The 12,588-nt window shown below is 36.5% G+C and overlaps 1 protein-coding gene across 2 annotated transcripts; it reads right to left on the bottom strand.

The window, feature by feature from the left end:
* Nucleotides 1–219: 219 nt before the first annotated feature.
* Nucleotides 220–7,749, bottom strand: LOC147626232 (uncharacterized). Of its 2 annotated transcripts, XM_086816898.1 has the most exons (6): nt 7,675–7,739; nt 6,854–6,926; nt 1,057–1,107; nt 898–970; nt 547–803; nt 220–443 (listed from the first exon to the last, which is right to left on the bottom strand). In XM_086816898.1, the coding sequence occupies exons 3-6, from the start codon at nt 1,103–1,105 to the stop codon at nt 301–303; spliced, it is 522 nt and encodes a 173-aa protein (XP_086673024.1). In that variant the 5' UTR covers nt 1,106–1,107; nt 6,854–6,926; nt 7,675–7,739; the 3' UTR covers nt 220–300. The 2 variants fall into 2 exon arrangements, with proteins under 2 accessions (XP_086673024.1, XP_086673025.1); XM_086816899.1 differs by lacking the exon at nt 6,854–6,926 and having other exon boundaries at nt 7,675–7,749.
* Between the last annotated feature and the right edge of the window lie 4,839 nt (nt 7,750–12,588).

A 12,588-nucleotide genomic window follows, 5' to 3' on the forward strand; every position in this document is an offset into this window, starting at 1 on the left:
GGGGGCTGGGCTTGTCTTGATTTTATGTTTGTTGAAAAAGTACAAGTATTGGACCCGCGCGTTGCTGCGGCCGACAGGTAGAGTTCTAGAAAAAATAAACTCAGTTTCTCCAATTTAGGTCATGTTTTAAGTAAACACAATACATTATTTCAAGTGACTTTATATATATATATCTTAAAATAACATCCATGTCTCGTAGATTTATGGCGAAAACAAAAATATCATAGTAATGTAGCATACAAAGATGCAAAAAAGGACCAATATTACATATTCTCAAAATGCACCACAAAATACGTATTCTCAGTCAGTAATGTCAGAATCAACAAATTGAATTCTTCTCTTGTGAGAAGGATCATTCAATTGTCTCCTCATCACAATACGCTCTCTATTGTAAAGCGGTGATCCATCCCGCACATGCTCTACTATCGATGAATGCAAAGGACCTGCACAAAACGAAACAATGATAAATCAAATCTGCACATAACGACACATCGATAAATAAAATCTCAAAAAAATCTTATAATAGAAAAACATAATCAAAATTACCTCGTACAATAGAACATCGAGTGGATGGTACATGAGGAGCTCTAGTATAAAACGCATAACGAATACCAATGGCCATGATGGATGTAAGAAACACCCACTCATCGGGTACTGAATACCCCTCAAATGATGCAAAGCATCTGTCCATCTCTCTCCAAAACAAATACACACCCCACTCCTCATCAGGAACACCAATCCCGTACATCTCGATGCCTTCGTCGACAACTCTTACCATAAACGTATCAATGTCATGTAATATCCTAAAATCAAAGCATAACAAATAGGTTATACAATTATTTATATATAGGTTCAAAAAATATTCATACAATGCCTAACAATTACACTTATACTTACCCATCCCTATAAGCATCAATCATAATCCCTGCTACGTGACCTGCAGTAATAGGAGCTGACCATAGCGGTGGCTCTGTATACAGATAGACATTAGTATAGAATGTCATGTTCCATACTTTGTAATCAAGAAAAGTTAAGCAAATATAGAGAAAAACTCACGTTCTATCCTCGACAAAGGCATGTCCAATGTAAAGGTAATCTCAGACATGTCTGTAAACAACAAAAATAGGTACTTTTACCATGGACAAATATGTATAAAAAAAGAAATCACAACAAAATTAATCAAATTGCAGAACTTAAATAAGAAACCTGACTTGTCACTCTGAAGTCATCAAGATCTCCTTATAAACAATATTGTTTGTTGTAGGTGTATAACTTTGAAGATCATCAAATGAACACTCCACATTAGCGTTATCCTCAAGTAACACCTTCACAGCATGAGGAGACCGTGCTCGTGACAACGCGACATACAGTTGTCCATGAGTAAACACTGGAGTCACCAAATACAACCCCAAGACATTTAGGGTTTGGCCTTGTGATTTGTTTATTGACATGCCAAATGCCAGCCGGACGGGAAACTGTCTCCTCCTCATGGTGAATGGTAGTTGGGCCTCGCTGCATATAAAGGTAATCCGTGGAAGAAATACTCTTTCACCAACTTTAGTACCAGTGATGATTTCAGTCTCCAAGACTTTAGAGTGAAAGGCCTTACATATCATCCGTGTACCATTACAGAGTCCACGTCTTGGATCCAAGTTACGAAGCAAAATAACAGGAGCTTCTAACTTTAAAACCAAGCAGTGAGGTGGATATCCGCCCCGAAGGTCGATTGTGTTCAAAAATTCTGTGGAATACAGGAATGAATTTTCATCATTTTCAAGAATTGAATCTGCACTGAAATATTGCTTAGGCTCACCAGGCATTGCATCCAAAGCTGTCTTATTCACAATATCCACTTGACTGTTTATCGGAGCAAGAATAGCACGCTCACTAAAGTATGAAGCATATGTCGTAGTGATAGCCAATTCAGAGTATACCCAATGTACCAAGTCTTTAAGACTCGATCTTTGCAAGACCATATTACTTGGTAGTGTCACCATCGTATTATCATCGCTACAATCCACTCCATTCCCAATATTCATGACCCACTGTTTAAACTCATTGCATCCATTAGTATTGCTTGATTGAATACGCATATTTCCAGCTAACTTTAGAACTTTGATAGAGTTCCATAGAAAGGAACGACACAATGCTGCATTAACAATATCCTCACGTCTTCCCTTCATAATAACAGGCAAGATTTGTCTAAAATCTCCTCCCATTAATACAACCTTTCCACCAAATGGCTTATCTGAGAATAATACATCTTGTAAGCTCCTATCCAATGCTTCAAAAGCATAACGATGAATCATTGGAGCCTCATCCCAAATAATGAGCTTACAAACTCTCAAAACCTCAGCAAGTTGTCCATGTACAGGGATTTTGCAAGTTGAAGAATTGTTTAGCTCCAGAGGTATCTTGAATCTAGAATGTGCAGTACGTCCATTCGCCAAGAGTAGAGAAGCAATACCTGACGATGCAGTGGCCAAAGCAACATACCCTTGTCCACGTACTCGCGCAAGCAAGCAATTATACAAATAGGTCTTGCCCGATCCCCCCGGACCATCCAGGAAAAAAATGTCACCTGCATCTGTCGCAATTGCATGCATTACAGCATCGAAAGCAACACGCTGGCTATCTGTTAATGTTGACTCCATAGCACTTGACAGGTTATATTGTTCCACAGTATCAAAAGATCTCTCTTCCAAAAGCAATGTATTTTCACCCAAGACTTCCAAATCAGTTCTGTTTAGTTCAGGCATTCCTTCAAAATCTGCCAATGTCCGTCTCTGAGCACGAAGAATTTCTTCCAAATGTAGTAGTGCATGAGTTTCAGCTAATTGTTCAATACCAATAAACTGACCCCTGCTTCTTGATAACTGGTATAGAAAATCTTCTATCATTTCTTCTCGAAATCTCTTCCACAATATTCCTGGACAGGAAGGCTCACAAAATAGCAATATAGTACCAAAAAGACATCTCAATTGCAAGGCATTTTGCATAGATGATGCTTCCTCCATACATGCAACCCATTCAGAATCATCTTCCAGTATCCCTCTGGCAATGCAAGCTGCCTTGAAAGAAGGATAGATGTGACCATTGAGCGAACGCAAATCTTCAAATGACTTAGATCCTTTACATATTGTAAGAAGTAGGCGAACATAGTATGCCTCACCTGCCGAAGGAGCTACAAAGTACATGCGCCCTATAGTGTTTCCAATCTTTCTTTTGGTCCATTTCTTCAACCTGGAGTTCCAAACCCATTGTTGAGGGAAATCACCATACAATGTATTGTTTGCTTCAGGATGTTGTTGATTACAGGTAAACCATTCAGTCATAGTAGTCTTGCCTACATTTTCCCTCTGAAAAACATCTGCAATATTATCATCATCTCTGAAGATAACATTATGACCCCCATCTAAGTGTACCTGCAACCGTTGCACATCAGGCTTCTCATTGTGTAAATCATACTCAAAGAGTCTCCAACATGCCTCTGATGCAGAGACGTAACGTGCATCCAAATACCTCTGAATCTCATCGACTACGCAAGCAGCATTAACATCCCCACCTTGTACAGTGCTAAATCTTATTGTTGCTCTGTCATGCCCCTTGTATATGTACTTGTAAAGATATTTCACTGCTGCTATTGTTGAGCATATTTCCACATTTACATGAGCATTATATGTGACTGAAAGATAAGGGTTATATGGCACAACCCATCTATTATCAACATTACACTTTTTCAATGCCACAGTTCTTCCATCATTTCGACGCATATACACGGGGTAACCACTCTCATCCACAGTAGTCTCTTGTGCAAAAGCTCGTGGATAGTTCCTTGTGCATTTCCCTTTATCCATACAAATTGCACTTGGATTGAATGGCCCACAGGGCCCATGGATATTGCAATGCAACACGACATCATGCAGAGCAGGAAACATTTGCTTGTCAGGCAATTCGGCACATACTAATCTATCATAGTCTTGGACAGTCTTAGGTTTATAGGCACTATCCAAGATCAATAACGTGTGTGAATGAGGCAATCCTCTTTTTTGGAACTCAATGACACTCACATATCCAATCACCTTACCAAAGAGGTCCTTCTTCACGATATTTTTCATCATATCTGAATGTTTTTGGTGAAATACTCTAGTAGTCAAATCAGGCCGGTCACATGCACTTTGCCCCGGGAGTAAAGCATCTAATACCTCTGGCCACTTTGGGTTACAGGTGAAAGTAATGAATAAATCGGGCTTGCCCTTTGAACGAACAATTGCCATGGCATCCTGATAAAGTTGATACATTTGTCGTGGCCCACCAGTAAAACTGGAAGGTAACACTATTCTACTTCCCACTGTCCTTCCTGCAATACCACTTCCACTTCCTTCCACATGAAGCATGTCTGCTAAACCACTATAAACCTCTGAACGCAAACTTTTTTGATTATGGCGTAGCCAAGATAATCGTGACTCTTCAACACTGCAATAGGCATCAACCATAAACTGTTGCAACAACCTTCCACCACGTAGCAAGCATGCATTTGTATCTGGGCGAATTTGCAATCGATAAGCATAGTATTGTCGTTGAGTCACACAATGACCATTTCTCAATGCACTCACTTGTGCATCAGCATAAGGGATTCTCAAGTGCCATCCATCCTCCCCTCTTGGAAATAACATGACGTACAAAAGAGGCATATAGCACCTATGCAAATTAGAGATGTGTTTGCATGTGCCTTCTCGAGTATGCAATAAAATATCACGACGACCAACATTATGATCATCACCTTGACCAATCATGATACCAGCAATCTCGGAAGCTGTTGGCATTGAGTACTGCCTAGATGTGGATTTCGTCTCACATATAGTCATTTTCAAATCCAAACTTGGATTGTCACTCAACATTCTTCCCACATACTTAAAAGCTTGTGCAAATGGATTAGAAGTGTGCATCATCGATTGAAGTGCTTCTAGGGTTGTGGATTCCAATCCATTCATGACACCTAGTCGATTTTGTAATTCGTGCTCAGTATCAAACACATACAACTGTGCAAACTGTGGCTTAGGATTGTACATATTATTGGGGACCAAGGACCCAATCCGATGATAAACAGTCCCATGCACCTTGAAAGTATAGACACTACTATTGTGAAAGAGAGAGTCATCTATTTGTGCACCCAATGATGAAAAAGCCAACACACTATTATAAGCCCTGATGTTTTCTCGAAATTTTTTACTTGTAGTGTCACTACCAATCAAAAGAGACCTTAATGGCTCAGGTGGTTCAGCAAGTGAAGGAACAGACACACGCCCATGTTTACAACAATATTTGCCAAGAACCTGTCCACAACTCATCTTCTTTTCACTTGCCCATAACTGTGCTCCACAAAACCGACACTCATGTGTCATCCCTCCTAATGAGTGACTTAAAGTGCACGAATATACCAAAGGCCAAGTAGCTGCATGTGTACCTTGTACGGGCGGGAGTTCATGGAGGATAGACAAAATCCCTCCCTTTCTTTTTTCAAATACATAAGAGGTAATTTCTTCGATACTCTCCCTTCTTATTGTATTAGCAAATGGTACTTCTCTCTCTTCATGGGAAAAAAAGGAAGACATTGTAATTGCATTACCCTCATTTACTCTTCTAGCTGCATTATAAGAGGTCCTATTTCTAGCGATGAAGCGACGGTACCTTCTTGTAAGTCTCAAACTTTGAACCAGTGATATCCCTGAATAAACTCCACTTGCAATTTCCCTTGTTATTTCTTTCAAAAGAGTCCTATTCCTAGCAATTTCACGGCGAACACTTCTAGCACTCTTGTTAGATATCCTTTTATCTCCACCCAAGGCAATTTGAGACCTCTTAGTGCTAGATTGAGGTAAACACATCAAAGTTTCTTTTGCTACTTGTCTTTGTGCACAAAAGGTATCGTTTTCTGCAAGAATCCTATGAGTCTCTTGCATCAATACATCACCGGTATTACAGGTAACATTATGCATCCTTGCATCACAACAATGAGGTTCACTATCCCTTGACTCCTGTGCACATTTTATTTTTTCATTTCTTCTTCTTTTCCTTGGAGCATTCAAGGAAATGGTCTGAAGAGGACACCTCAAACTACGTGTCTCTACCATTCTTGCTATAAACCTAATTCCATCATAAAATAGTAAAGTCATTTTCTTTATTATAAAATAGTAAACATTGAATAAAAATAACAATATTTTTTCTATGATATTTGTGTATACACATAATATACAAATCCCTCATGAGATTTTCTCCAATCTTCACATACATACTAAAAGATTATAAAGCTCTCTCTCTCTCTCTCTCTCTCTCTCTCTCTCTCTCTCTCTCTTGGGATGTATATATATATATATATATGTATATATATATATATGTATATATATATGTATATATATATATATGTATATATATATATACATATATATATATACATGTATATATATATCTATACATATATATTTACATGTATATATACATCTATATATACATGTATATATATATATGTATATACATGAATATATACATGTATATACATGAATATATATATATATATATATATATGTACATGTATATATATATATATACATATATATATATCTATATATATATCCATCCCTTTGACTCAAGCTAGATTGTGCTTAAATGCAGGTAAGTAAATGTCATAAACTTATTTGATCTTTGCCAAGTTTCATCTTTTCTCATGAGCATTAAAATCCTTATGCTCTTATCAAACTATATCGAACTATTCGTATTTAAAAATCATAAATTCTAAAAATAAACATACAATTAAGAAGAAAAACAAAAATAAAGCAAAGTTTTGGTAGCTTACCTCAAAAGACTAAGGAAGAACCAAACTATATGACAAATCAACAATATGGCAGCCCTATGAAAAGCTAATGTACCTACATTGATCCACAAAGTAGAATAGATGAGAGCTCTTTCCATCCCCTTAACTTCATTTCACATTTTTCCTTAAAACTTACATATATAAAAATAACAGACAAAATCTATTATCCTAAAACATTACACTAAGGAAGACCCAAACTATATGACAAATCAACGATATGGCAGCCCTATGAAAAGCTAATGTACCTACATTGATCCACAAAGTAGAATATATACATCTATATATGCATGTGTATATATATGTATATATATATATGTATATATATATATATATATATATATATACATGTATATATATATCTATACATATATATTTACATGTATATATATATATATACACACACACACACACACATATATATATATATATACATCTATATATTCATGTGTATATACATGTATATATACATCTATATATACATGTATATACATGAATATATATATATATATATATATATACATGTATATATATATGTACATGTATATATATATATATACATATATATATATATCTATATATATATCCATCCCTTTGACTCAAGCTAGATTGTGCTTATATGCAGGTAAGTAAATGTCATAAACTTATTTGATCTTTGCCAAGTTTCATCTTTTCTCATGAGCATTAAAATCCTTATGCTCTTATCAAACTATATCGAACTATTCGTATTTAAAAATCATAAATTCTAAAAATAAACATACAATTAAGAAGAAAAACAAAAATAAAGCAAAGTTTTGGTAGCTTACCTCAAAAGACTAAGGAAGACCCAAACTATATGACAAATCAACAATATGGCAGCCCTATGAAAAGCTAATGTACCTACATTGATCCACAAAGTAGAATACATGAGAGCTCTTTCCATCCCCTTAACTTCATTTCACATTTTTCCTTAAAACTTACATATATAAAAATAACAGACAAAATCTATAATCCTAAAACATTACATATATACTTATAAAAAGACAATAACAATGTCACAAATATTACAAAAACATTATAAAATCAACATCCAATGTCTTCCAATGACCAAACCAAGCTTAGAAATCTCTCTCTCTCTTCCCCCCATGTACATATAAGAGACAAAAAGCCATAAAAAGAGAATTTTCTATAAAAAAACCATTAAAAGAGACATTCTCTATAATCTCCATATAAATACTAAGAGATTATATCCACATATATAAATCAATCTCTCTCTCTCTCTCTCTCTCTCTCTCTCTCTCTCTCTCTCTCTCACAACAATGATATCTGAGAGACAAAAAGAACCATACTTATCATTCGAGTACTTAGAGCCCAAAGTTACAAAAAGAAAATACTGTCATAAGCATTACAAAAGGATCATAACATCAACTTCCAATCGGTGAACCAAATGAATAATTACATTCCACGTGTTTGCAATCTATAACTCATTTTGGTAATCATTATCATTAGAGTACTTAGAGCCCAAACTTTCAAAAAGATAATAGTGTCATAAGCATTACAAAAGGATCATAAGATCAACTCCTAATTGGTGAACCAATTGAGTAATTACATTCCACGTGTTTGCAATCTACGACTCATTTGGGTAAGTAAAGCCCCAAACCTATTCAATGTTACTTTAAGGCTTGATACTTCCATTCCAAGCCTATCAACATGGGCACTTAACTTGTCTTGTTGCTCTTTTATAGCATCAATTGTCTTTCGACAACCAATATCACAAAGGTGTGCTCCGAAAGCACCACATGTATCCATTATGCGGAGGTAGGTAGCTTCGACAATATCCTTGATCTCGTGATTGCCACTTATAATGGCAGAAACTGATTCTCGAGTTGAACTGCTCTCCCCACTTCCATGATTTCTTATGCACTGACCAAGACCAGCAATCAAGCTCTCCACATTTAACACATGGGAGTTTGTGTCGTTGACCAAATGGAGTATATTCTCTGATGTTACATTTATTGTCTTCTTTCCATTTCGAGTCTTCTTACCATGGTTACGTCGCACCCACTTAGTAGAGGTTTTTAGTTTCCTCCGGCATTGCTTAAAAGCATGCATTATTCGTTGAGTCTTCTCGTTATCTTCTCTTACCTCAGATTGTTGAGGTCTTGAATACTCTGCACAATGGCTTCTATCCTGAACGTCCATGGAACACCTCACAATTTTCCCCTCGTTATCCATACTGTACATCATTAAGAAATATATTAATGAAATATTTTTCAAATTTTTTTTAATCTAGAAGAAATTATGGATTATGAAAATAATCGAAACGGTGAATCACAAACTAAATCACACGTACGTAGAATAGATTAAGACCCAACTACGCTCAAGTGAATGAATGGTAAAAAGGTATCCACATGATGTATATGTATATGTATATGTATATGTACATGTATATGCATATGCATATACATACATATATGGTTGTATATGTATTTGTATATGTATATATATATGTATATGCATATACATACATATATATATGTATATGTATTTGTATATATATCTATATATGTCTGAAGGCGGTTCACCTAATTTTAGCTTTTGGGAAACTCATTGAAAAAGATGGCTGAGAGTGTGGGCCCAAGGTATTCACCTAGGAATATGTAAAATATCATGTGAGTTAAACAAAAGGCGCTTACAATTTCATCGACTCACATAAAGTTTTACATACATCCTCGATTTTTTAAATACAAAGAATGAAGAAAGTTCTAAGCTTAACCGTAGTTTATTACCTTGAAGTTAACAAAATGGGTATATTTAAAACATCAACCTTCAATTCCTAGTTTTAGTTTTACTGGCCCTCCTTGTCGTCTTTTTCTCTACATTATCATCGTCGCTGTCCGCAGCTCTTCTCATCGACCTCCAAGGATCAACAGATTAGGGCTTGGACAACCTAGGGTTTGAATAGGCTAGGATTTTGGTGAGATTAGGTTTTGCCTCAGCTTTAAAGAGTTTTAAACTACTCCTTTAGTGAACTCCCTTACACTTATCGTGAGAACCACTCTCTTTGTCTCAACAACATGCATGTTCCCCATGTAGAGGACACATATTGTTTGAACAACATGTATGTTCCCCATGTAGAGGAGACATACTATGTCAACTTTCATAGATAGATGACGACCCAGCGGTCAAAGGTGCCAATGTTAGGGCCTTTTTATTAACTATATAAAATAAAATAATATCTTTTCAACCGGTGTTCAACCGGTCAAAGGCGTCATGACATTTCCAATGCTATTCTATGTTTTTCTTTGGGGAACCAAAATGCCCTTCAATTCCTAGTTTTAGTTTTACTGGCCCTCCTTGTCGTCTTTTTCTCTACATTATCATCGTCGCTGTCCGCAGCTCTTCTCATCGACCTCCAAGGATCAACAGATTAGGGCTTGGACAACCTAGGGTTTGAATAGGCTAGGATTTTGGTGAGATTAGGTTTTGCCTCAGCTGCTCTCTATCGATAGCATAGGGGTTGCGCACCTCCTTTGCCCACGTGGAAAGAGGTGGGGATGTGGTTAATCTTGTATAGATTTTCATGTCCTCACCATTCCTTATCCGGCCCAAGGCCACATCAATCCGCTGTTCCTTTTTTTGGGGGGGCGGTATGAGTACGTCAAAATTTAAAATTGAGAAGAGCAATTAATTAATGCAAAGAAATACTTTTATACTTGTTTTTAGAGATATATATATTGCGGCTTATTTAATTGATACGTCTTCTAAAGAGAGCCAAAAAGGTCCAGAGGCTCTCTCAGCTGCATGGCTCTAAAGCCAGCTTTGCAATCAGCACGTGGGTGTTCCCCATGTAGAGGACACATACTGTGCCAACTTTCATAAAAAAATCTGTTCTTGAAGGCGTGCATGTCAATAATTCGAGCATAAGAGGTATGAGGGGCAATGCAATGCAGAAGGGATTTGGTCCCATGGGCTTCTCAGGTATCACAACAAAAACCAAGACAGTGATCGATCATTTCCTTCTGCCATGGCGAAGGGGCTGCCGTTGGCCACACCGTTGACATCAAGCCGTTCATGTGAATAGCCTCCTCTCCCATCCATGAATGCATCGAGTTCAAGGTATAGATAAATATATATAATACATTTTGTTTGAAATCTTTAGGTAGTCCTCTATATATATATATATTCTATATAAATAAATCTTTTATTTAAAACAAAACAATCCAAATCTTTATCAAACATTAATCAAAAGTCATCAATCTTCGACTTTTTAGGAAGGTTTTGAATTGATGTTTATATTAGGTTGAATCATTAATTATAAAACAATTCATTACAACACTCATTTTTTCAATTGCATCGAGTTCAAGGTAACAGCGCAGTACCAGTTCTGGTTTGCACTTGGAGGAGGCAAAGGCGGTCGAGGAGCTCGAGGAGGCGAAGGCACGACCACGTGGAGCTCAAAGCTAGCAGACTGAGGTGCCTGGCATACATAGAATAACCAAAATTTTTAAAAATTTGAAGGCTAGCCAAAATGCAACCACTTTTTCTCAATCATTTTTTAATTAAAAAACCCGAATTATTCTACACTTTCTCTCTCTCTCTCTCTCTCTCTCTCTCTCTCTCTCTCTCTCTCTCTCTCTCTCTCTCTATATATATATATATATATATATATATATATATATATATATATATATATATATATAACAAAACAAATCATTTTTTATCTAAAAAGTCCAAAATCATTTTACAAAATACACTTTTAGAACTCTTAGGGAATAACCAAAATTTTTAAAAATTTGAAGGCTAGCCAAAATGCAACCACTTTTTCTCAATCATTTTTTAATTAAAAAACCCGAATTATTCTACACTTCTCTCTCTCTCTCTCTCTCTCTCTCTCTCTCTCTCTCTCTCTCTCTCTCTCTCTCTCTATATATATATATATATATATATATATATATATATATATATAACAAAACAAATCATTTTTTATCTAAAAAGTCCAAAATCATTTTACAAAATACACTTTTAGAACTCTTAGGGAACTAATTTAAAAAGATGGATGAAAATAAGTCTGAGGTGGGGTTCTCCTTAATCCTGTATAGATAGATGACGACCCAGCGGTCAAAGGTGCCAATGTTAGGGCCTTTTTATTAACTATATAAAATAAAATAATATCTTTTCAACCGGTGTTCAACCGGTCACGTGGAAAGAGGTGGGGATGTGGTTAATCTTGTATAGATTTTCATGTCCTCACCATTCCTTATCCGGCCCAAGGCCACATCAATCCGCTGTTCCTTTTTTTTGGGGGGGGGGGTATGAGTACGTCAAAATTTAAAATTGAGAAGAGTAATTAATTAATGCAAAGAAATACTTTTATACTTGTTTTTAGAGATATATATATTGCAGCTTATTTAATTGATACGTCTTCTAAAGAGAGCCAAAAAGGTCCAGAGGCTCTCCCAGCTGCATGGCTCTAAAGCCAGCTTTGCAATCAGCACGTGGGTGTGGTGGGTGGGGCGCTCTCCCTTTAATTGATACGTCTTCTGAAGAGAGCCAAAAAGGTCATGCCCAGAGCTCGTGGGTGTGGTGGGTATCCATCGCGGAGGGGGGCTCTCCCCGGAGCTGCACGGCTATAGTCCTATTCGCGTGGTATCCATCGCGGGGGGCTCTCCGAACAATCCAAATCTTTTTTATTTAAATCTTATACACACACACACACACACACACACACACATGTGTAT

This window comes from Cibotium barometz, chromosome 22, assembly GCF_041138505.1.
Source record: "Cibotium barometz isolate CiBa-2024 chromosome 22, ASM4113850v1, whole genome shotgun sequence".
NCBI classification, from domain to species: Eukaryota; Viridiplantae; Streptophyta; class Polypodiopsida; order Cyatheales; family Cibotiaceae; genus Cibotium; species Cibotium barometz.